Here is a 25,914-nt window from a genome sequence, read left to right as displayed (position 1 = left end):
AAATCGCCGATGCGTAAATATCGTCGAGACCACTAACTTCGCAAGAGCATAATTCCGTAAGTTTTCCATCAAGTTTTATACTTTTGGTGTCATTATGATCGGGAAAAGATTCTGCAGGCATGGGAAATCTGGAAAAACAGACGGGACGTGCAACTATGACCACCCTAGAAAATGCCATGCCCATATGACAACAGGAAAATGCAAACTCCCTTCCTGTAAGCTTTTTCACCCTGAACTGTGTACCTCTTCAGTACAGGAAAGACTGTGCTATAACTTAAATTGCCAGGCACACCATTTAAAGGGGACAAAAAGATACAAAACATCCAGGCCATGGGAAAACCTGGGTAGTCACAGCCACTCAAGAGGGAGAGGTTTTTTAGTGCCAGGAAGGAAAAAAAACTGGCAGGAAATGGCAGAAATCGTACACCAAATCCAGTCATTCCTGGAGTGGAACCACAGTCGATGGCCTCCACTCCAAACCAACAGATACAGATACTAATGCCGGAAAAAAATCCCCCCCCCTGTACCAACAATACCACCAGTCCGATGACATTCTTCTTTGCAAATATACAGGGTCTAAAGCCAGCAACAAACAACAAAATACCTTTCATCCGTGGACTGCTTGCAGAGGCAAAGGCAATGTTCGCGGCTTTCACTGAGACCCACATAAGGGATCACTTGGACAACGAAATATGGATCCCAGGTTACAACCTATACAGATGTGACAGAGTGAACAGGCAAAAGGGGGGGGGTTGGCCTGTACATTGCAGAGTCACTTGTTTGCACAGAACTGCTTAATGCCTCATATGATGTAGTGGAAGTTTTAGCAGTAAAGGTCGAGAACCAAAACCTAGTCATTGTGGTAGTCTACAAGCCTCCGGATGCAACATCCCAGCAATTCCAGGAACAGCTGTTAAAAATTGACCACTGTCTGGAAAATCTTACAGCTCCTGCACCCAACATCTTGCTCCTGGGGGATTTCAACTTAAGGCACCTAAAATGGAGGAATATAGCAAATAATATTGTTGCAGTAATAACACCAGGAGGCAGCTCTGATGAAAACTCACACTCACACGAGCTTTTAAATCTCTGCACAAAATTCAGTTTAAACCAGCAAATAATAGAGCCTACTAGACTGGAGAATACACTAGACCTCATCTTCACTAACAATGATGATCTGATAAGAAATGTCACCATATCAAAAACAATATACTCAGATCACAACATAATTGAGGTTCAGACATGTATGCGTGGAGCCCCAGACCGACATAATGAGACTAGTCACGAGGGAGCATTCACGAAATTCAACTTCAATAACAAAAACATAAAGTGGGACCAAGTAAACCAAGTCCTAACCGATATAAGCTTGGAAGATATACTAAGCAACACAGACCCCAACTTATGCCTAGAACAGATTAACTTGGTGGCACTCGATGTATGCACAAGGCTTATTCCTCTAAGAAAAAGGAGGAGTAGTTGTAACATAGAAAGAGACAGGCGCTCCCTTTACAGGCGACGGAAAAGAATAACAGAGCGGCTAAAAGAGGTCAATATATCTGAAATGCGTAGGGAGACACTGGTCAGAGAAATAGCAAGCATCAAACTTAAGCTAAAGGAATCTTATAGGAGTCAGGAATCGCGGGAAGAACTAAAAGCCATAAATGAAATCGAAAGAAACCCCAAGTATTTCTCCTCCTATGCCAAATCAAAGTCGAGAACAACGTCCAGTATTGGGACCCTACTTAAACAAGATTGGTCCTACACAGATGACAGCAAGGAAATGAGTGAGCTACTCAAGTCCCAATATGACTCAGTTTTTAGCAAGCCGCTAACCAGACTGAGAGTCGAAGATCAAAATGAATTTTTTATGAGAGAGCCACAAAATTTGATTAACACAAGCCTGTCCGATGTTATCCTGACGCCAAATGACTTCGAACAGGCGATAAATGACATGCCCATGCACTCTGCCCCAGGGCCAGACTCATGGAACTCTGTGTTCATCAAGAACTGCAAGAAGCCCCTATCACGAGCCTTTTCCATCCTATGGAGAGGGAGCATGGACACGGGGGTCGTCCCACAGTTACTAAAAACAACAGACATAGGGGGCAGTAAAGCAACAGCAAAGAACTACAGACCGATAGCACTAACATCCCATATCATAAAAATCTTTGAAAGGGTCCTAAGAAGCAAGATCACCACCCATCTAGAAACCCATCAGTTACACAACCCAGGGCAACATGGGTTTAGAACAGGTCGCTCCTGTCTGTCTCAACTATTGGATCACTACGACAAGGTCCTAAATGCACTAGAAGACAAAAAGAATGCAGATGTATTATATACAGACTTTGCAAAAGCCTTCGACAAGTGTGACCATGGCGTAATAGCGCACAGAATGCGTGCTAAAGGAATAACAGGAAAAGTCGGTCGATGGATCTATAATTTCCTCACTAACAGAACACAGAGAGTAGTCGTCAACAGAGTAAAGTCCGAGGCAGCTACGGTGAAAAGCTCTGTTCCACAAGGCACAGTACTCGCTCCCATCTTGTTCCTCATCCTCATATCCGACATAGACAAGGATGTCAGCCACAGCACTGTGTCTTCCTTTGCAGATGACACCCGAATCTGCATGACAGTGTCTTCCATTGCAGACACTGCAAGGCTCCAGGCGGACATCAACCAAATCTTTCAGTGGGCTGCAGAAAACAATATGAAGTTCAATGATGAGAAATTTCAATTACTCAGATATGGTAAACACGAGGAAATTAAATCTTCATCAGAGTACAAAACAAATTCTGGCCACAAAATAGAGCGAAACACCAACGTCAAAGACCTGGGAGTGATCATGTCGGAGGCTCTCACCTTCAAGGACCATAACATTGTATCAATCGCATCTGCTAGAAAAATGACAGGATGGATAATGAGAACCTTCAAAACTAGGGAGGCCAAGCCCATGATGACATTCTTCAGGTCACTTGTTCTATCTAGGCTGGAATATTGCTGCACACTAACAGCACCTTTCAAGGAAGGTGAAATTGCTGACCTAGAAAATGTACAGAGAACCTTCACGGCGCGCATAACGGAGATAAAACACCTCAGTTACTGGGAGCGCTTGAGGTTCCTAAACCTGTATTCCCTGGAACGCAGGTGGGAGAGATACATGATTATATACACCTGGAAAATCCTAGAGGGACTAGTACCGAACTTGCACATGAAAATCACTCACTACGAAAGCAAAAGACTTGGCAGACGATGCACCATCCCCCCAATGAAAAGCAGGGGTGTCACTAGCACGTTAAGAGACTATACAATAAGTGTCAGGGGCCCGAGACTGTTCAACTGCCTCCCAGCATACATAAGGGGGATTACCAACAGACCCCTGGCAGTCTTCAAGCTGGCACTGGACATGCACCTAAAGTCGGTTCCTGACGAGCCGGGCTGTGGCTCGTACGTTGGTTTGCGTGCAGCCAGCAGCAACAGCCTGGTTGATCAGGCTCTGATCCACCTGGAGGCCTGGTCACAGACCGGGCCGTGGGGGCGTTGACCCCCGGAACTCTCTCCAGGTAAACTCCAGGTAAACAATAAGAAAAAAAATATTTTTTTTTTTTTTAAATTTTGGCGACCTTGAGAACAAGTCTCTGAGAGGGCCTGGCGACCCTCAAAGGGTTAATAGTTGTGGGAGCTGTGGTTGTGGTGGTGATAGGTGATAGTTGTGGAAACTGATAGTTGTAAAACTCCTTTATTAAAAAATTACTTTTATTTACAGGGCTAAAAAATGTAACCTTTTTTTCCCCTTATACAGTAGGGCCCCACTTGTACGGCAGGTTAGGTTCCAGGCTACCGCCGTAAAACGGAAACCACCGTAAAGTGGAACACCCTTTTTTTCCACTTATAAATGCATACAAACACTAGATAACAAGTTTACACTAACATATATTAAGTTAGCAATAGAACCAGGCATCAAAAAACAATAAAAAAGTACAATGCACACATAGTGCACTCATTACTTACCTTAAAATATTTATAGTCTTAATCTAGGGTGAGACAAGTAGTATTTATTGTAAGAAATCAAGTGTGGTATGTATGGTAATCAGCCACGCTACCATACCAGGCTAACCCACCTACACATACTATTCTATGATATTTAAGCATCCCAAAGCGATAAAATGTATATACAGTTCACTCATTACTTACCTTAAAATATTTGTAGTCTTAATGTAGGGTCAGGAGTAAGTAAATGAGATAAAACGAATAAATGAGAGAGAGAAAGAATGAGTACATGAGAGAGTACAGGCGCAGAGTTATGTAAACAAACCAGGCAAAGGTAAGTTTTGTAAACAAACAAAGTGTACATGTCTGGTTTGTGTACATGTTACATTGTGTACAGGTTGTCTCTACATTGATACAGTAGAATAAATAAAGAAGAACACTCCCATTCTCATGTCACATCATTTTGAGAAGAAATGAAGCTCTGAGTGAAGGCAATGGAAATAAGTCACTCTGACTTTTTTGGGTTATCCTAGGTTCTCTACACATATGTTGTTATGTATGATAATCTATGTAACTGTATTTGTGTATACCTGAATAAACTTACATACATATGAAAGGAATAATTTTCTACAGTTACCCCCAGTAACACATTTTCTCTTATGTTAGATTAGAGAAAATGTTATTCTTGGCGTCACTTGTACAAGTTATCTGGCTACCACGTCTCATATTTATGTTTATTTATTCTATTGTGGGGTGTATTTATCATCTTTTTATGTAATGTATCGTGTTTATTATATAATTTTGAAAAAAAATATCATGGATGGATTAATGAAAATGTGTATATTAACGTAATATACGACATTTAATGAGACTCGGTGAGTATTATTATTATTATTATTTCTAATATGGCATCACTTGTGCAAGTCGTCTGCAACCACATCTCACATTTATGTTTATTTATTCTACTGTGGGGTGTATTTATCTTATTTATATGTTATGCATCATGTTTATTATATAATTTTGAAAAAATATCATAGATGGATTAATGAAAATGTGTATTTAACGTAATATATGACATTTAAATGAGACTCGATGATTATTATTATCATTACTAATATGACGTCTGGAGACATAAGACACACTTACCGTTTTTAATGTGTACCAGCACAGTATGTAAGTTTATTTAGGTACAGGTATACATAAGTATAATTATCAGAGTATATATAAAATATGAAATAACTTTTAAAAACATTTGAAATTTTGGAGTTTCCAGACAAAATGGAGAGACTTGGTGCTTACTGAGCTCACGGAGAATGTAAACAAACCAGGTGGGGCGCGGTGACCGTATTAGAAAGTCAGGTGGGGGGAGCCGTATAGTGGGTTTTGGTCATAATTTGAAATGACCATATTAGCGGAATGCCGTAAAGTGAAACGTCGTAAAGCGGGGCCCTACTGTACTGTATTTGTCAGTTTGTTTTACACAATTTTTAAATTGCACACTGTTTTCAGGAATGCAACTACCTGACCCATTTATCAATTCCTCAGTGGGTTTAAAGGATAAGTTTACAGCCATTTTTATTGGCATTCATATATATGTAGTAAAGCAAACCTTAATACAGTGAACCCTCGGTTATCAGCAGTAATGTGTTCCAGAAGGTCGGGCTAAAACCAAAATGATCGAAAAGCGAAATAATAATTCCCATAAGAATTAATGTAAATACATACAATTAATCCGTTTCAGACACCCAAAAATATTAACAAAAAATAAATTTTTTGAAGATTAACTATAGTTTTACATACACGAGACAATGAGGACTAAATAAAATAAGTAAGTGAACATTTAAATCACTATTACATACCTTTTATTGAAGACTCTCGTTGGCTTATGGAAGACGGAGGAGGAGAGTATTGTGCCGAGAAGGACAAAATACTCCTTCAATACGATGGTAATATCAACTCTTCTGCTTATTTATCTATCACAATTCATCTACTATGACATACTAAACAAGATTAATAACATAGAAACATGGTATATACTGTTGTATGAATGAAATATGTTATTACATATGTCACGAGTGGTGGTGGTGTGTTGTTGTTGGGTTTATAAGGGCCACTGAGATCATAAGCCATACATATTAGTGGTAGTGTAGGCGGCAGCAGAGGCCACCTCCACTATTCACACAAACAGTGTATTTTTATTTTTTTATTTTTTATTATCACAATGGCCGATTCCCACCAAGGCAGGGTGGCCCGAAAAAGAAAAACTTTCACCATCATTCACTCCATCACTGTCTTGCCAGAAGGGTGCTTTACACTACAGTTTTTAAACTGCAACATTAACACCCCTCCTTCAGAGTGCAGGCACTGTACTTCCCATCTCCAGGACTCAAGTCCGGCCTGCCGGTTTCCCTGAACCCCTTCATAAATGTTACTTTGCTCACACTCCAACAGCACATCAAGTATTAAAAACCATTTGTCTCCATTCACTCCTATCAAACACGCTCACGCCCGGTGGCCTGGTGGCTAAAGCTCCCGCTTCACACACGGAGGGCCCGGGTTCGATTCCCGGCGGGTGGAAACATTCCGACACGTTTCCTTACACCTGTTGTCCTGTTCACCTAGCAGCAAATAGGTACCTGGGTGTTAGTCGACTGGTGTGGGTCGCATCCTGGGGGACAAGATTAAGGACCCCAATGGAAATAAGTTAGACAGTCCTCGATGACGCACTGACTTTCTTGGGTTATCCTGGGTGGCTAACCCTCCGGGGTTAAAAATCCGAACGAAATCTTTTCTTATCATATCTTATCACGCATGCCTGCTGGAAGTCCAAGCCCCTCGCACACAAAACCTCCTTTACCCCCTCCCTCCAACCTTTCCTAGGCCGACCCCTACCCCGCCTTCCTTCCACTACAGACTGATACACTCTTGAAGTTATTCTGTTTCGCTCCATTCTCCCCACATGTCCGAACCACCTCAACAACCCTTCCTCAGGCCTCTGGACAACAGTTTTGGTAATCCCGCACCTCCTCCTAACTTCCAAACTACGAATTCTCTGCATTATATTCACACCACACATTGTTCTCAGACATGACATCTCCACTGCCTCCAGCCTTCAGTGTATGTAATTTATAAATAAGAAATATTTACACTTTAATTTATAAATAAGAAATATTTACACTTCATATATAAGAAATATTTACACTTACTGTAACTTGGAAGAGATGCTGGCATTGGTTTAGGGTGGTGGAAGATAGGCAGGGCAGCGTATATTGTCATTGGCCCTATATACCTCTTAACAATATTGGAGTAGTCAGTTTCGTGTTGTCCTTTTTCTCTCACTTAATTGCTTAACTTACATGCTACACTTGAACGCTGGCTGGCACTATAGCCTTTATTGACTCCTGCTGCTTTAGTATCGTATGTATCGTAGAATCACTTAAGAAGGCACAGTCTCCCCTCTCTCTTCCTTCTTCACTCTCATACTTTTCAACAACTTCTTTCTTAACCCTTTGAGGGTCGGTCATGTACAAGTACGTCAATGCAGCCAGGGTCGGTCACGTACTTGTACGCCTAAATTCTAGCGTCTTCATATCTGGTGGAAGAAAGCTGGCAGGCCTGCATATGAAAGAATGGGTCTGTGTGGTCAGTGTGTGTGTAGTATAAAAAAATCCTGAAGCACGCTGTGCATAATGAGAAAAAAAACTTCAACTGAGTTTTTGGTTTAACCCTTTCAGGGTTTCGGCAATACTAGTATGGCTTACGCCCCAGGGTTTTTGACGTACTAGTATGCCTAAATTCTAGCGCCCTCAAATCTGGTGAGAGAAAGCTGGTAGGCCTACATATGAAAGAATGGATCTATGTGGTCATTGTGCGCAGTATAAAAAAAAAATCCTGCAGCACACAGTGCGTAATGAGAAAAAAAAACAACTGACCATGTTTTTGGATTAAAACAGCGACTTTGCACTGTATTTTCGTATGGTACTTATTGTTGTATTCTAGTTTTCCTTTTCTCATTTTATAGAATGGGAGACATATTACAGAAATCGAGATGATTTTGACTGGTTTTACAATGAGAAGTACCTTGAAATTGAGCTCAAAGTAGCAGAAATGTTCAATTTTTACCAAAGTTCAAAAGTAAACAAATCATGCCAAGCGTCCAATACACGTCAACTGGTGAGTCTAATATTCTTTCACAAGTGCGCTGATATTATTTATACCATTTCTACACTAATGCAGTAGTCTGCATAACAGTAAATCTTCTATTTTTTGTAAGAATAAAAATTCAAAGTGGAAAGCCAAAGAAATATAAGAGGGGCCTGGGGATGTGACTAACGAACAGAGAACTTTTTATTTTAGTGCCAAGAATGTCTTTCTTGTTTATTCTGGACCATATTCGGAAATTGGCATCTTTTGAAATTTGTGTGAAATTGGCAAAATTGCTAAATTCTGACCACTTTATTGGATAGTCGAAATCAGCAATGGGGTGTTTCTTGTACTCATTTGATAGAAAAAAATGGAGTTCTAGCGAAATAGTTATGATTTTTGTTGACTAGTACACTGGAATTGGCCGAGAATAGGGCTCAAAGTGGGCAGAATCGCCGATGCGTAGACCGCTAACTTCGCGAGGGCATAATTCCATAAGTTTTCCATCAAATTTCATACTTTTGGTGTCATTATGATCGGGAAAAGATTCTCTATCTTTTCATAAGATTTTTTTTTTTTTTTTTTTTTTTTTTTTTTTAAATTTTGGAACCCTGGGAACAAGTCTCGGAGAGGGCCTGGGGACCCTGAAAGGGTTAAAACAGCGACTTTCTAGTGAATTTTCATATGGTACATATGGTTATATTCTGGTTTCCTTGGTTTGATTGGTTTCATGATGACAAGTACCTTGAAATTGAGCTCAAAGTAGCGAAAATGATCGATTTTTGCCGATATTCAACAGTAAACAAATCAATCCATGCATGCAATACACGTCAATTGGTGAGTCTAATATTCTTTCATAAGTGCGCTCATAGCATTTATACCATTTTTACAATGATGCAGTAGTATAGTACATAACAGAAAACTTTCTGTTTTCTGTGAGAATAAAAATTCAAAATGGAAAGCATAAGTAATGTAAGAGGGGCCTAGAGACGTGACTAATGAACAGATAAAATGTTATTTTAGTGCCATGAATGTCTGTCTTGTTTATTCGTGAACCCTATTTTGAAATTGGCATCTTTTGAAATTTGTGTGAAATTGCCCAAATTGCCAAATTCTGACCACTTTATTGAGTAGTTGAAATCGGTAAATGGGTAGATTCTTGTACTCAGCCGATAGAACGAATGGAGTTCTAGGAAAATAGCTATGATTTTAGTCAACTGCAACATTGGAATTGGCCGAAGATAGGGCCCAAAGTTGGCGAAATCACCAACTTTGAGACCGCTAACTTTGCAAGAGCATAATTCCGTAAGTTTTTCATCAAATTTCATACTGAGAACGAGTTTGGACAAGGGCCTCACGAACCTCAAAGGGTTAAATTTCATCATTTTCTCACTTTCTTTACCAAAGGAACTTTCTTTGGGGTCATGATTGCTTATTTCGCAGTTGCACTTAATCAATAACCACAAAAAACAATGGATCATATTGAAATGTTTGGATGAATGAGGAGAAGCTTCCTCACTTGCCCAGAGACACAGCCACACTGACTCAGGAACTAGCGAGCGGCTGGCGGTGGACGTGTCCACTACTGCTGATAAGCGAAATAACGGCCAATAACCAGAAGCCGAAAAAACAGAACGGCCGATAACTGAGGGTCCACTGTATACAGTGGAGCCTTGATTTTCATTTCCCCTGGTTTTCGTCGAATTCTGTTTTCAACGACTTGTTTCATCAAAATATTGTCCCAGTTTTCGTTTATCACCTTGGTTTTCGTCAGCTGTTCTGACCATGTCAGTCTGCCCACGCCCACACAAAGCATCCAATGCACACATTCTGAGTCAGTCTGGCTTTGTTTCTCGTCGAGTGAACATTACCCTGCGCATTCATATGAAGCATTTCGTAATAATCCATAGTTTTTTGTGCTTGTTTATTGAGTATGACTACTAAATAAGCCACCAAAGAAAGTTCCGAGTGTCAGCCCTTTGATAAAGAAGGTGTGAAACACAATAGAATTCAACGGTGGTAGAGGGTGGTAGTGATGGTGGTAGAGGGTAGTAGTGATGGTGGTAGAGGGGCAGTAGTGATGGTGGTAGAAGGTGGTAGTGATGGTGGTAGAGGGTGGTTGTGATTGTGGTAGAGGGTCGCAGTAGTGGTGGTAGAGATAACCTCTCCTCCCTCTCCCCTCCTCACCATCTTGCATACTCCAACACGAGTCTCAGTAAAGGTAAAAGTGATTTAAAGTTCATTTATCGATTTCATTAGTGCTTTATAATTTTCATTGTTTTCTGTATGTAAAACTATAGTTATTCTCTATAAAATGTATTTTTTGTTAATATTTTTGGGTGTCTAGAATGGATTAATTGGATTTACGTTATTTCTTATGGGAAATGTTACTTCAGTTTTCGCCGAATTCGGTTTTCGTCAGACTCTCTGGAACGAATTAAAGACGATAACCGAGGTTCCACTGTAATGTTTTATCCTAATTTGAGAGAGAGAGAGTTTTGATGTATCAAAATTTCTGTATCTCCATGACCTTTGCTTAGTTTAGCATGAAACTGACAATTTGCACACTTCAGTTTACAGTACTGTACATATCTCTTAAGATTTTTATCATAAATCTATATCTAGAAATATGATAAGGCAATACCTGTTCCACAAGGAAAAGAATGAATTTCATATCTTATCCACTTTTTTTTGCATATTTGTCTACCTACCTCTAGTCAGTTCTGGGTAGTTATTGCCTTTGTGGCCTGGTCCTACACCAGGCCTTGTGTAACAGTGATTGATTAATAGATTGACTGTATGTGTTTCACATGAAATCTAAAACTAACAGATTTTTGCGGTACAATATCATCGGGTTAAATCTGTATTGTTGCAGAGTGCTGAAGTCATTGGGGATAATTAGCTTAAGTTTTAAGGGTGGCTTGATGAGACAGCATATGTACACTTAAAAACCTCCCACTTATCAGACTTTCGATAACTTAGAGATATTTTGTTTAACTTTTAAATACCTCAGAAAAGAGTTATTTTTATCAGCAAATCAGGTTTCTATTAAATATTTACTAATGTAGTCATTGATATATATAATATATTACAGTTTCTCTTTTTTATGGAAAGGTTCAAATGACAAAAGCTGTAGTATTTTTTATTAAGCAAATAAAGTTCTGATTTGATGTTTTCTTTCTGTGTGAAGTGTTTGTATAGGTAAGATTCTTCAAAGTCACACTTGTCACATTAGCTTTATAAGTGATCTCAATGACTGAGTACGGCGTTCCCGACAGGTGGGGCTGAACACTGATGGATCGAGGAATTATACAAGAGGAGGCACAGGCAAGTTACATCATTGTCCTTTTTGCACATACTCTTCAGTTAGAAAAGACCATCTTACAAAGCACATTCGGACCCACACTGGAGAGAAGCCATTTTCCTGTCCTTATTGTTCCCATGGTGCGACTACTAAAGATAACCTGAAACAGCATCTCCGTACACATACTGGAGAAAAGCCATTTATGTGCCCATACTGTCCCTTCCGGGCTTCTCAAAATTATAATTTGAAAACCCATATTCGAATCCACACAGGAGAGAAGCCATACGTATGCTCCAAATGTCCATACCGTTCATCTCAGAGATCATCTCTTCAGTCTCACTTGTTAACCCATCAATCATAGGACATAAAATATAAGTTTTGGAAAATGCCAGAAATACATTTCAGTATATTTTGTTTTTACCACAGAAAAATATGTATATTCTGTGTGTATGGTTGTAGCATCTACTACCTCCTCTTGTAAATCATTCCATTGTAATACCAATGTGAAGATATTTCTAATATGCCTTTGATACCTGTTGTCTCTATAGCAATGGCTTATTGTTCTTGTTGATGTTGCTACAGATTTGTGCTTCTTAAGTCTGTCATATTGTGTAATCAAACATGTAATTGTAATTATCAGGTTTCATGTTATGTATAAAACACACACACACACACACACACACACACACACACACACACACACACACACACACACACACACACACACACACTCACTCACTCACTCACTCACTCACACACACACACACACTCACAGTCACACACTCAGTCACAGTTACACTCACAAACTCACTCTCTCTCTCTCTCTCTCTCTGTCACTGCTAGTCAGAAACCAGTGGAGTTTTAAGGAGATGAGTTGAATAGAGGGGAAGCAAGGACTACCTGACCAGCCGGGCTGTGGCTCGTACGTTGGATTGCGTGCAGCTAGCAGTAACAGCCTGGTTGATCAGGCTCTGATCCAGCAGGAGGCCTGGTCACAGACCGGGCCGTGGAACTCTCTCCAGGTAAACATAGTAGACATACACAAAACCAGGGGTCCCAAGGTGGTGATAACAATATTGTACAACCCTCCATTAAATAGCAAGAGACTAGACAAGAATATTATGAAAAATAACAGAGAAGTGTTGGGTACATTATTTGAGAGGACCAGGACAGCCTACATGAGCAGGCAAAGCCACTGATTATGGGTGAAGGAAATTGACTGCGAGAACTTAGAGCCACATGAGGGACCAGAAAAGGGGAGGGCTAAGATGTTGGAGATGTTAATGTAGAACTTCATGCAAAAACATGTTAAGGACACAATGAGAATGCAAGCCTGGACCTTGTGTTCACCCTGAGTAGTTCTCACATAGGGGATATTACATATGAAAGGCCCCTGGGGGCTAACCACATGGTCTTAAGTTTCGAATCCTTTATGGAAGCAATAGTGGATAGAGTGAGCATGGGAAGGATGTGATAAGCCACACTTCAAAAAGTGGGGACTGCACAGCTATGATGCAATTCCTGAATGAGGTGCAGTGGGAAAGACAACTAGAGGGGAAGACAGTGTGGTCAGAGAGGCAGAGGAGAGATTTGTACCCAGGAGCAAAAGAAACAATGGGAAGAACAGAGTGAGCCATGGTTTACCAAAAGGTGTAGAGAGCATGGAAAAAATATACAGACAAAGAACTCAAGAAAACAAGGGCTAGAAGAGAGGCTCAGTGACATTTTGAGAATGATGTAGCATCGAAAGCCAAATATGACCCAAAGTTCCTTCCTTCACAAGGATGGAACCTCACAAGGAATGATCATGAAGTCTGTAAGGAGGTCAGCAAAAGATAAATCTATGTAACAGTTGTTATATACTCAGAATTGGGTGGCATTTTATAACCAGATTGGGGCACCTCTCTTTTTCAGATGTAGAACAAAAGCTTTAATTACCAAGAATGTTTAAAATTCGTATCTGATGGTATGTAATCCTTCGTTAGGTGAGAGGTATTCTTAGAGGAAACAGGAAGGCTACCAACAAACCGAAGAAGTAGAGTGCACCAGGAACTGTTGATCATAATGCACACAATTGGGAAGAAGGTGACAAAACTTCTGTGTGAGCTAGATACTTTGAATGTGGTGGGACCAGTTAATACCTCTCCATGAATCCTGAGAGAATGAGAAGAGGTGTGTGTCTGCTTCTAGCACCAATCTTCAGCAAGTCTATCAACGTAAAGTAAAAGGACACAAGTGCAACTAATGTGACATTTATTGTGGCAACGTTTCACTCTCCAGGAGCTTTATCAAGCCATTACAAACAATACATGGACACAAAGAGGCATCATCATCGGGTTTTTCCTAAGAGCATACCGAATTTGCAGTCCTGAGTTTCTTGACGAGGAATGTACATATATTCACCAAACATTCACTGAGTTACATTTTCCTCCTTTTTTCATCAAAGACTGCAAGAAAAGAGCTCTTCAGATCATTAATTCTCCACGCATCAACACAACTCCCAACAAAGTTATAATATTGTCGGTTATTCTACCAACTTTATTACAAGTCTATCAACACAGGGCAACTGCCGGAGGTGTGGAAGGCAGCAAATGTAGTCCCAATTTTTAAGAACTGAGACAGACAGATAGTGTTAAACTACAGACCAGTGTCACAGACATGCATAGTATGTAAAGTTATGGAGAAGATTATCAGGAGAAAAGTAGTGGAGCATATAATAAGGAGTGGGCTCATACATGATAACTACCATGACTGTATAGATGGTAAATCCAGTCTCACAAACCTACTGGTATTCTACAGCAAGATAACAGAAGTAAGGCAGGAGAGAGAGGGATGGGTAGATTGCATCTTCTTGGACTGTATGAAGACTTTTGACACAGTACTGCACAAGAGACTGGTACAGAAACTAGAGGAGTAAGAGGGAATAAGAGGAAAAGCACTGCAGTGAATCAAGGCATACTTAACAGGAAAGAAAGAAGTGATTTTACCAGGAACAGGTGCCGGAATGGGTGTATGTGATAAGTGGGGCTCCACAGGAATCAGTACTAGGGCTGGTGCTGCTTTTTGTATATGTGAATGACAACAGAAGGGATAAAGTCAGTTATTCTTCCTCGCAGATGATGTGAAGCAAATGAGGAGAATAGGAGGAAATATGGACCAGGAAGGGCTTACAAGTGGCTCTTGGAATTTATCCCCAGCAAGTGCAAACTTATGAAGTTTGGGGAAGGGCAAAGAAGACTGCAGATGGAGTACAGGCAAAGGCTGCAAACCTCACTCGAGGCCTTATATTGCCTGAGACCCACACCAACTAAATAACTGCAACAGCATATCTAAGACTAGCTTTAGGATATCTAAGTGAGAAGTCTTTTATGACACTGTGTACTGTGTATGTCAGGCCCATATTGGAGTATACAGTACCTGTTTGAAACCCATACCTGGTCATACATGTCAAGAAACTGGAGACAGTGCAGAGTACTACAGCAAGACTAGTCCCAGAGCTAAGGATTATGTCCTATGATGAGAGGTTCAGTGAACTTGACCTGATGAGACTGGAGGACAGCAGGACTAGGGGTGATATGATAACATAGAAGAGGCTGTAAGGAATTGTTAGGGTGAATAGGGATAGATTGTTTGAGAGATGGGAAAGAAGAACACGAGGGCACAGCTTGAAGTTGAAAGCTCAGGTGAGTCACATGGATGTTAAGAAGTATTTCTTCAGCCTTAGAGTAGTCAGAATGTGGAACAACATGGAGAGCAAAGTGGTAAAAGCAGTATCAGTACAAAACTTTAAGAAGAGGTATAATAATGCTCCTGAAACCATAAGAGAGTGAACCTAGTATCGCATGCACGCATATGCGCGCGCACGCGCGCACACACACACACACACACACACACACACACACACACACACACACACACACACACACACACACACACACACACACACACACACACACACACACACACACACACACAGGGGGGGGACATGATAACAACATACAAAATACTGAGAGGAATTGACAAGGTGGACAAAGACAGGATATTCCAGAGATGGGACACAGCAACAAGGGGACACAGTTGGAAGTTGAAGACACATATGAATCACAGGGATATTAGGAAGTATTTCTTCAGCCACAGAGTAGTCAGGAAGTGGAATAGCTTGGGAAGCGATGTAGTGGAGGCAGGATCCATACATAGCTTTAAGGAGAGGTGTGATAAAGCACACAGTTCAGGGAGAGTGACCTAGTAGCGACCAGTGAAGAGGCAGGGCCAGGAGCTAGGACTCAACTAGGTGAGTACAACTTGGTGAGTACACACACACACACACACACACACACACACACACACACACACACACACACACACACACACACACACACACACACACACACTGACGTAGTGGAGGCGGGAACCATACATAGTTTTAAGACGAGGTTTGATAAAGCTCATGGAGCAGGGAAAGAGAGGACCCAGTAGCAGTCAGTGAAGAGGCGGGGCCAGGAGATATGAATCGATCCCTGCAACCACAAATAGGTGAGTACACACACACACACACACACACACACACACACACACACACACACACACACACACACACACACACACACACACACACACACACACACACACACACGACAGGAGAGATAGGGGGGACATGATAATGACATACAAAATACTGAGAGGAATTGACAAGGTGGACAAAGACAGGATATTCCAGAGATGGGACACAGCAACAAGGGGACACAGTTGGAAGTTGAAGACACAGATGAATCACAGGGATGTTAGGAAGTATTTCTTCAGCCACAGAGTAGTCAGGAAGTGGAATAGCTTGGGAAGCAATGTAGTGGAGGCAGGATCCATACTTAGCTTTAAGCAGAGGTATGATAAAATGCTCGGTTCAGGGAGAGTGACCTACTAGCGACCAGTGAAGAGGCGGGGCCAGGAGCTAGGACTCAACTAGGTGAGTACACACACACACACACACACACACACACACACACGTACGTATGTATGTACGTAGATAGCACAACCACAAGATACATATAAGCATCTTCTGTTGGTTTGTTATCTTTCTTTGGTATAAATAATGAATCTTTAATTTCCTATGTTTAAAATTTCACCACAGTCATATTTGAAGAACAAAACTCATAGCGTTTTCTGCAAGAAATTCCAAACAATTCTTAAAATTACTTATATACAGTGGACCCCCGGTTTACGATATTATTTCATTCCAGAAGTATGTTCAGGTGCCAGTACTGACCGATTTTGTTCTCATAAGGAATATTGTGAATTAGATTAGTCCATTTCAGACCCCCAAACATACACATACAAACGTACTTACATAAATACACTTACATAATTGGTCGCATTGGGAGCTGATCGTAAAGCGGGGGTCCACTGTAATTTGTTTTCTTAATGAGTTCATTGTTTTAGTCTGTAATAAAATTTTATAGAATCATGAAGGTTAAGAAATGGTCAAAATATGGCTTTATTTAACTTGAAATGATTAATGTTATTGTACTTAATGTTATTTACCTTTTTTTTTTTAAGAAGTTGTTACTTACAGATGTTCATTTGTGTATTTTGTATTAAGAAGTTTTTATGAATAGAACTTTGAATGTTTTTATTGATGGCATATTATGGATTTTTGAAGTATACAGATGCAAAATATTTACGAGTTTAAAAATTTGTAAAAAGGAAGTTCTGTTGAAAATTATTTATACTTTGTACACATGAGTGTGACATGAGCATATAATGTGTATTAGATGTTTTGAATATTGTTTTTGGGTTATCAGTGTGTTTTATGTCATACTTTATCATGATTGTAAAGCATTGAATAGATTTTACAGTATTTGCATCACATTACAGTAGGGCTCCGCTTTATGGTGTTCTGCTAATACGGACATTTCAAATTATGACCAAAACTCATTATACGGCTCTTCCACCTGGCTTTCTAATACGGTCACCACACACCACCCAGTTTACATTCTCCGTGAGCTCCATTATGTCTGGAAAGTCTAAAATTTCAAGTGTTTTTAAAAGTTATTTCATATTTATATGTACTCTGATAATTATACTTATGTATACCTGTACCTAAATAAACTTACACACTGTGCTGGCATCCAGGTACACATTAAAATTGCTAAAAGTGTCTTATGTCTCGAGATGCCATATTAGTAATACAGTGGACCCCCCCGGTTATCGGCCGTGATCCGTTCCAGGTCGGCCGATAACCGAAATGGCTGAAAACCGAATTAATATTTCCCATAAGAATTAATGGAAATATAATCAACCCTTTCAGGGTCGGCAGGCCCTCTCCTAAACTTGTTCTCGGGGTCGGATATTTTTCGAAAAATAAAATAATTATTTTTTCTTATGAAATGATAGAGAATCTTTTCCTGATCATCATGACACCAAAAGTATGAAATTTGTTGGAAAACTTAGGGAATTATGCTGTCGCGAAGTTAGGGGCCTCGGCGATGTTTATGCAGCGGCGATTTCGCCCACTTTTAGCCCTATTTTCGACCAGTTCCAATGTACCAGTCGACAAAAATCATAACTATTTCACTAGAACCCTATTTTTTCTATAGAATTAGTACAAAAGAACACCCATTTACCAATTCCAACTATCCAATAAAGTGGTCCAAAATTGGCAATTTTGCTAATTTCACACAAATTTCAAAAGATGCCAATTTCCAAATAGGGTCCAGAATAAACAAGACAGACATTCCTGGCACTACAATAACATTTCCGCTGTTCATTAGTCACATCCCCAGGCCTCAGTTACATTACTTTTGCTTTCCAGTTTGAATTTTTATTCACACAAAAATAGAAGATTTACTGCTGTGCAGACTACTGCATTAGTGTAGAAAAGGTGTAGTGTAGAAAATGGTATAAATAATACCAACGCACTTGTGAAAGAATATTAGACTCACCAGTTGACGTGTATTGGATGCATGGCTTGATTTATTTACTTTTGAACTTTGGCAAAAATCGAACATTTCTGCTACTTTGAGCTCAATTTCAAGGTACTTTTCATTGTGAAACCAATAAAAATAATGTCATTTTCCATAATATGTCTTTCATTCCATAAAATGAGACCAGGAAAACTAGAATACAACCATAAATACCATATGAAAATACACTGCAAAGTCGCTGTTTTAAACCAAAAACACGGTTGAGTTTTTTTTTTCTCATTATGCACTGTGTGCTGTAGAATTTTTTTTATACTGCGCACACTGACCACATAGACCCATTCTTTCATATGTAGGCCTACCAGCTTTCTGTTGCTAGATTTGAAGGCGCTAGAATTTATGCGTACTAGTATGGCACCAACCCTGGCGTGCAAGGTGTACTAGTACCGCACCAACCCTGAAAGGGTTAATCCATTCCAGACAAAAATATTCACAAAAAAATATTTTTTTTTAACAATTATGCGAGTATTACATACCTTTATTGAAGGCTAATGCTGGCTTCTGGAAGATAGGGAGGAGGAAAGAGGGAGGAGTTAGTGTTTGGAAGTGAAATCCCCCTCCATGAAAACTTTAGGTAGCAAAGCCTTCTCTGGGATTACTTCTCTTCTTTGTCTTTTAATACCACTAGGACCAGCTTGAAAATCACTGGATCCCTGTCTCACAAAATAACTGTCCAGAGTGCTTTGTTTCTAGCATCTCTCTAAGATTTCCCTGAAGTGGGACAGTGTTTTGTCACTAAACATGTTGCAGATATGGCTTGTTTCAGCTTTGTCACACATTGCACACACTTCTTTAATCTCTGAAGAAGGCACCTCCTTCACTCCCTCTTCCTCCTCTGAAGCAAGTTCCTCAGCTGCAGTCTGTTGTTGTTCAAAGTTGAAGCTCTTGCAGCTCTTCAGTGATTAGCTTTTCCCTGTGGTTCTCCACTAACTCTTCCACATCCTTGCCACTCACCTCCAACCCCAGGGACTTCCCCAGTGCCACAATAGAGTCCACAGGGTCGGCAGAGTCAGGGTCAGCCTCAAACCCTTCAAAATCCTTCTCTTGGACACAATCTGGCCACAGTCTTCTCCAAGCAGAGTTCAAAATCCTGGAAGTCACTCCCTCCCAAGCCTTACCTATAAGGCTTATGCAATGGAGGATAGTGAAGTGATTCCTCCAGAACTCTCTTAGGGTCAACTGAGTGTCTGATGTCACTTTTGAAATACTGCTTTTGTGTAGAGTTTTTTGGAAGTTAGAAATGACCTGCTGGTCCATGGGCTGGAGGAGAGGAGTGGTGTTGGGAGGCAAGAACTTCATTATGATGAAACTGAAGTCCGAAAAACACTTTGTATTGCAAGTCTGGAGGATGTGCAGGAGCATTTTCCAGTAACAGGAGGCACTTGAGTGGCAGTCTCTTTTCCAGGAGGTATTTTTTCACACTTGGGCCAAACACATCATTAATCCACTCTTTGAAAATTTGCCTTGTGAGCCATGCCTTATGATTAGCTTTCCACATCACACAGTCTGTTCTTCATGACATTGTTTTTGTTGAATACTCTGGGATTTTCTGAGTGATACATGAGTAAAGGCTTCACTTTGAAATCCCCACTAGCATTACCACACAACAAAAGAGTAAGCCTGTCTTTGATAGGCTTGTGTCCTGGCAGTGCCTTTTCTTCCTGGGTAATGTAGGTCCTGTTTGGCATTTTCTTCCAAAACAGGCCTGTTTCATCACAGTTGAACACTTGTTGGGGTTTGAATTCTTCAGCCTCTATGTACCCCTGGAATTCCTGCACAAATTTTTCAGCCGAACATTTGTCAGAACTTGCTGCCTTACCATGCCTTACAACACTGTGTATGCCACTACGATTCTTAAATCTATTAAACCATCCTTTGCTGGCCCTAAATTCCCAACCTGCAGCACTTGTTCCAGGCATTTTCTTTGCAAGATCCTCGTGCAACTGCCTTGCCTTCTCACAAATAATAGACTCCACAACACTGTCTCCCATTAATTCTTTTTCCTTAATCCACAATAATAATAACTTTTCCATCTCTTCCATTATTGGTGTCCTTTGTTTAGTTAGAAAAGTTACTCCTTTTGCAACATCAGCATCTTTGATTTGTTCTTTCTTTGCCAGGATGGATGTAATTGTTGATTTATTCTTGCTGTACATCCTGGCAAGTTCCACCACCTTCATACCACTCTCAGACTTTTCTTTCACTTCACACTAAAATTCCATGGTGTTTCCCACTTTCTTTACCACAGGAACTTTCTTTGGAGCCATGGTTACTTATTTCACAGTTGCACTGCAAAAAAAAAAAGCACTTAAAACAATGGAAAACAAGTGAAATGTTTGGATGTATGAGGAAAAGCTTCCTCAGCCACTGAGAGACAAAGCCAAACTGACGTGTAAACGTAAACGGCCCCAGTCAGTGGATGGTCGCGTCCCAAACGGCCAATCACCGAATTAATGGCCGATAACTGGGCTCCAAAACACCAGCTGATAACCGAGTTAGCCCATAACAGAACCAGCTGAGAACCAGGGGTCCACTGTAATAATAAAACTATTCAATAATAATCATTGAGTCTTTAAATGTCATATATTATGTTAACCCTTTGACTGTCGCAGGCCCCTTTCTGAAACTGTCATTCTATGTCTCAAAATATTCGAAAAAAAAAAAATTATTTTTTCTTATGAAAATGTTAAGATTATTTATCCGAGTGTTTTAGTCCAAAAAATTTTTTTTGCTATCAGTACTTACCGAGATATAGAGGGGTGAAGTTTGCAGAAAATGAGCTGCATATGGCAACAGCCACGACTGTGCTCACCCGGTAAACTTAGGTTTACTTGTATTTGAAGTTTTTTTTTTTTTTCACAATTTTATTTTTTCACATAACTTACGTGGCCTGTGAGACCAAAGTAAGGTGCAATGTACATATATACACTCATTGTATACAACACAGTAAGCACCCAAACATAATTATCAATATATTGTGTACAAAACTTGTTTACAAAAACAAATACTCCTCCTCCTCCATCTCCTTCTCCATCTCCTCCTCCTCCATCTCCTCCTCCTCCTCCTCCGTCTCCTCCTCCTCCGTCTCCTCCTCCTCCATCTCCTCCTCCTCTGTCTCCTCCTCCGTCTCCTCCTCTGTCTCCTCCTCCGTCTCCTCCTCCATCTCCTCCTCCTCCGTCTCCTCCTCCTCCTCCTCTGTCTCCTCCTCCTCCTCGTTATTATATACTTCCACATATCCAAAACATTGCTGGGACATATAAATACTTTGTATATACATATTCCAAGACAATAGTAAATGGCTAAGGCAGGTGTAAATATCCACCTATCAGTGTGTTTGTGACAATTGGAGTACAATTTCAGTACCTAATACTAGTGTCAGAACAAAGATTGGTTATAAAATGACAAGAACTACTACAAATTGTAATTATCAGAACATAAAAATTATGTTCTGATAATTGTAATTATCAGAACATAAAAATTACATAAAATAAAATGAAAAATAGAAAAAAAGGTATATCGGCGACACTTCTGCAAGCGGCAGGACTCGATGTTGCTGTCACATGAACATCTAGTACCAACTTCTCGGCCTCATATCTCGGTACGTACTGACCCTAAATTTTTTTTATTCTAAAATATGTACTTAAAAAATATGCTCTTTTTTTTCTATATATAATTTTTTTTTTTTTTTTTTTTTTCCAAAACATTTGGGGCGCTGCTCAAGTGAATGTATAGTATATATACGTTTGGACCATTTAAGGGTTATGCAAACTTCTGCATTATTGTAAAAATGGTATAAATAATATCAGTGCACTTGTGAAAGAATATTAAACTCCCCAGTTGACGTGTGTTGGACGTGTGGTGTGAGTTACTTACTCTTGAACATTGGTAAAAATCGAACATTTCCGCTAGTTTGAACTCAATTTCAAGGTCGTTTTCATCGTGAAACTAATCAAAATTATCTCTATGTCTGTAATATGTTTTCCATTCTATCAAATAAGACCAAGAAAGCGAGAATACATCCATGAATACTATAAGAAAATACACCTCAAAGTCAGCATTTTAATCCAAAAACACGGTTGGAGTTTTTTCTTCTCATTATGCACTGCGTGCTGCAGGATTTTTTTATACAGTGCACACTGACCACACAGACCTGCTTGATTTAAAGCCATTAGAATTATTGAGTATATATACATCCGAAACACTGGCTCGTAAGACGTAAATATACGGCTGAAACAGTCAAAGGGTTAAATGTCATAGAATATTGTGTGTGGGTGGGGTGGCCTGGCTGTCTACCATACATACCACACCTGATTTCTTACAGTATATACTACTAGATTAAGACTGCAAATATTTTAAGGTAAGTAATGAGTGTACTATATGTGTATTTTACTTTTTTATTGTTTTTTAATGCCAAGTTCTATTGCTAACTTAATACATGTTTGTGTAAACTTATTATCTAGTATTTCTATGCATTTATAAGTAGAAGAAAATGGTGTTTCACTTTACCGTGATTTCCACTTTACGGCAGTAGCCTGGAACCTAACCTGCCATGTAAGTGGAGCTCTACTGTACTTCAAATGTTAAAGAGTAAGAACAGTACAGATAATCTTTCCTTATCAGCAATGCATTCCACAAAATATCCTTTTAGATCAATTTATATATTCATTTCTCTGAACATTTTGTGAATTACACTTTCCTGTAGTCTTCCATTGTTTAAACAGATATATGCCTAGGTAAAAAAGCCCTTATTCTTTTTCCTTTTAAAGTTATATTGCTATAAAAGCACCATTTATCCACGAACAGTATGTAAGTAAATGTGTATGCATAACACTCCTCATCCTGCCTATAATATAAAATAACACTAGCAATATTAACTAGCATTGTTGAGGACTAGAGTGGTACTGTGCAGTGAAATGTGCATTAATTGCACATATGATAGATTTTGAGCACTGCCAGCACCAGTGTAGATGGGAAGATTAGGGTGGGAGACAGAGAATGGAGAAAAAGAAGAGAATTTTCAGTGTTCGAGGGAAAGAAGAACACTTAGGATTGTCTGCCCAATCATTTGAGCAATCAGCTGTATTTAGAGGGTTGTTGTTGGGACTTACAATGCTTGTCAGATCCATAATGTAGCTACAGGTCTTTAGTCTGGGAGTGCCCTTGATGTAGCAAGACTATATAGTAATCCTAAAATACATGCTGAGTGTTGGTTCTACAACTTGACAGTTTTTTTTTTTTTTTTTTTTTTTTTTTTTTTTTTTTTTTTTTTTTTTTTTTTTTTTTTTTTTTGTAGAGACCACTGTTTGGATTCTTTCCAGAATCACTGTGCCACTAAACAGCATTTATTTTTTAGATAAGGAGTTCTTTCTCTTATCCATTATACTGTTATAGCTCTCATCAGCAAACAATAACTCTTTGACTGTCGAGACCCCTGCTCACAGACTTGCTCTCTGGACCCCTGTCACTCAAAAAATTGTTCCAGAAAGGCGTTTCTTTAAAATTTGCCTAAAATGAGACAAGACATTGCCATGGAACATGTCGCATACACAGCCTGCAACAGCTTTGTCAGGGTGATGTTCCTCCACAAATCTTTCCATCCTAGTCCACATTGCACACATCTCCTTAACCCCTAGACTGTTGCAACCCCAAATCCTGAGGTGTCTCCTGGTGTCACAAAATCCCCCCCCTACCCCTACCCCCCCAAAAAAAATTCTTATGAAATGATAGAGAATCTTTTCCTGATTGTAACTACACCAAAAGAACGAAATTTGATGGAAAACTGATGGAATTACGCTCTCACGAAGTTAGCGACCTCGGCGATATTTAAGAATCGGCTATTCGCCCACTTTGAGCCCTACTTTCAGCTAATTCCATTGTTCCAGTCAGCCAAACTCATAGCCATTTCTTTAGAACTCCATTTTTTCTATCGATTGAGTACAAGAAACTGCCAATTTACCAATGTCAACTACCCAATAATGTGGTCAGAAATTTGCAATTTGGCCAATTTCATGAAAATTAAAAAAATATGACAATTTCAAAATAGGGTCTAGAATGAACAATGCAGACATTCCTGGCTCTAAAATAACATTTTCTTTGTTCATCAGTCACGTCTTCAGGCCCCTCTGATATTACTCTTGCTCTCTATTTTGAATTTTTATTCAAACAAAAAATAGAAGATTTACTGTTATGCAGACTACTGCAATATTGTAATAATTGTATAAATAATGTCAACCCATTCATGACTGCATATTAGAATGGCTACTTGGACATTTATTGGAAAATGACATCATTTGTTTACTTTTGAACATCGGCAAAAATCAAACTTTTCCCCTACTTTGAGCTCCATTTCAAGGTTCTTTTCATAATAAAACCAATCAAAATCACCTCTGTTTCTATAATATGCTTTCCATTATATCAAATGAGACCAAGAAACGAGAATACAACCATAAATACTATATGAAAATAGACCACAAAGTCGGCATTTTAATTAAAAAAAAACGGTCAGAGTTTTTTTCTCATTATGCACTGCGTGCTCCAGGATTTTTTTTTATATGGTGCACACTGACCACAGACCCATTCTCTCACATGTGGGCCTACCAGCTTTCTCCTGCTTGATTTGAAGCTGCTAGAATTTATGAGTATATATACAGTGGACCCCCGGTTAACGATACTTTTTCATTCCAGAAGTATGTTCAGGTGCCAGTACTGACCGAATTTATTCCCATAAGGAATATTGTGAAGTAAATTAGTCCATTTCAGACCCCCAAACATACACGTACAAACGCACTTACATAAATACACTTACATAATTGGTCGCATTGGGAGGTGATCGTTAAGCGGGGGTTCACTGTACTTCAAACACAGTACCTCGTAAGATCTATATATACGACCGAAACAGTCAAAAGGTTAAAAAAACGGTCGGAGTTTTTTTTTTCTCATTATGCACTTCGTGCTGCAGGATTTTTTATATGGTGCACGCTGACCACACAGACCCATTCCCTCACATGTGGGCCTACCAGCTTTCTCCTGCTTGATTCGAAGCTGCTAGAATTTATGAGTATATATATGTCAAAAATGGTGGCTCGTAAGACGTATATATACGACCAAAACAGTCCAAGCAACTTCTTTCCTCTCTCTTCCTCCTCCTCCTCTGAAGCAATTTCCTGAGCTGTGGTCTGTTGCTGTTGCAGATTAAGGTCTAGCAGCTCTTCGGTGGTTAGCTCTTTGTTGTGGTCCTCCACCAACTCTTCCACATCCTCACCACTAACCTCCAACCCCAATGACTTCCCCAATGCTACAATAGATTCCACAACTGGCATAAGGTTGTCAGGGTCAGCCTCAAATCCTTCAAAATCTTTGTCGAGGGCAAATTCTGGCCACAGTGTTCTCCAAGCAGAGTTCATCGTCCTGGAAGTCACTCCCTGCCAAGCCTTACATCTAAAGTTTATGCAGTGGAGGATATTGAAGTGACCTTTCCAGAAATCTCTTAGCGTCAATTTAGAGTCC

The 25,914-nt window shown here is 39.7% G+C and overlaps 1 protein-coding gene across 9 annotated transcripts in view; it reads left to right on the top strand.

Moving 5' to 3' along the window:
* The window catches only part of LOC128685738 (zinc finger and BTB domain-containing protein 7A), a 653,624-nt gene that overhangs the window by 397,298 nt on the left and 230,412 nt on the right, over positions 1–25,914 (top strand). Inside the window, exon 6 of one of the 9 annotated variants that reach the window (XM_070087964.1) lies at positions 11,409–20,769. The exons of the other annotated variants lie outside the window; for them this stretch is intronic. Within the exon in view, the coding sequence (XP_069944065.1) occupies positions 11,409–11,795 (387 nt within the window). The 3' untranslated portion in view covers positions 11,796–20,769. Of the gene's footprint in view, positions 1–11,408; positions 20,770–25,914 lie in introns of those variants that run through there. 9 annotated transcript variants of the gene reach the window in all.

The sequence above is a fragment of the Cherax quadricarinatus genome, chromosome 23 (assembly GCF_038502225.1).
Source record: "Cherax quadricarinatus isolate ZL_2023a chromosome 23, ASM3850222v1, whole genome shotgun sequence".
NCBI lineage: Eukaryota > Metazoa > Arthropoda > Malacostraca > Decapoda > Parastacidae > Cherax > Cherax quadricarinatus.
This window is presented reverse-complemented; position numbering and strand designations above follow the sequence as displayed.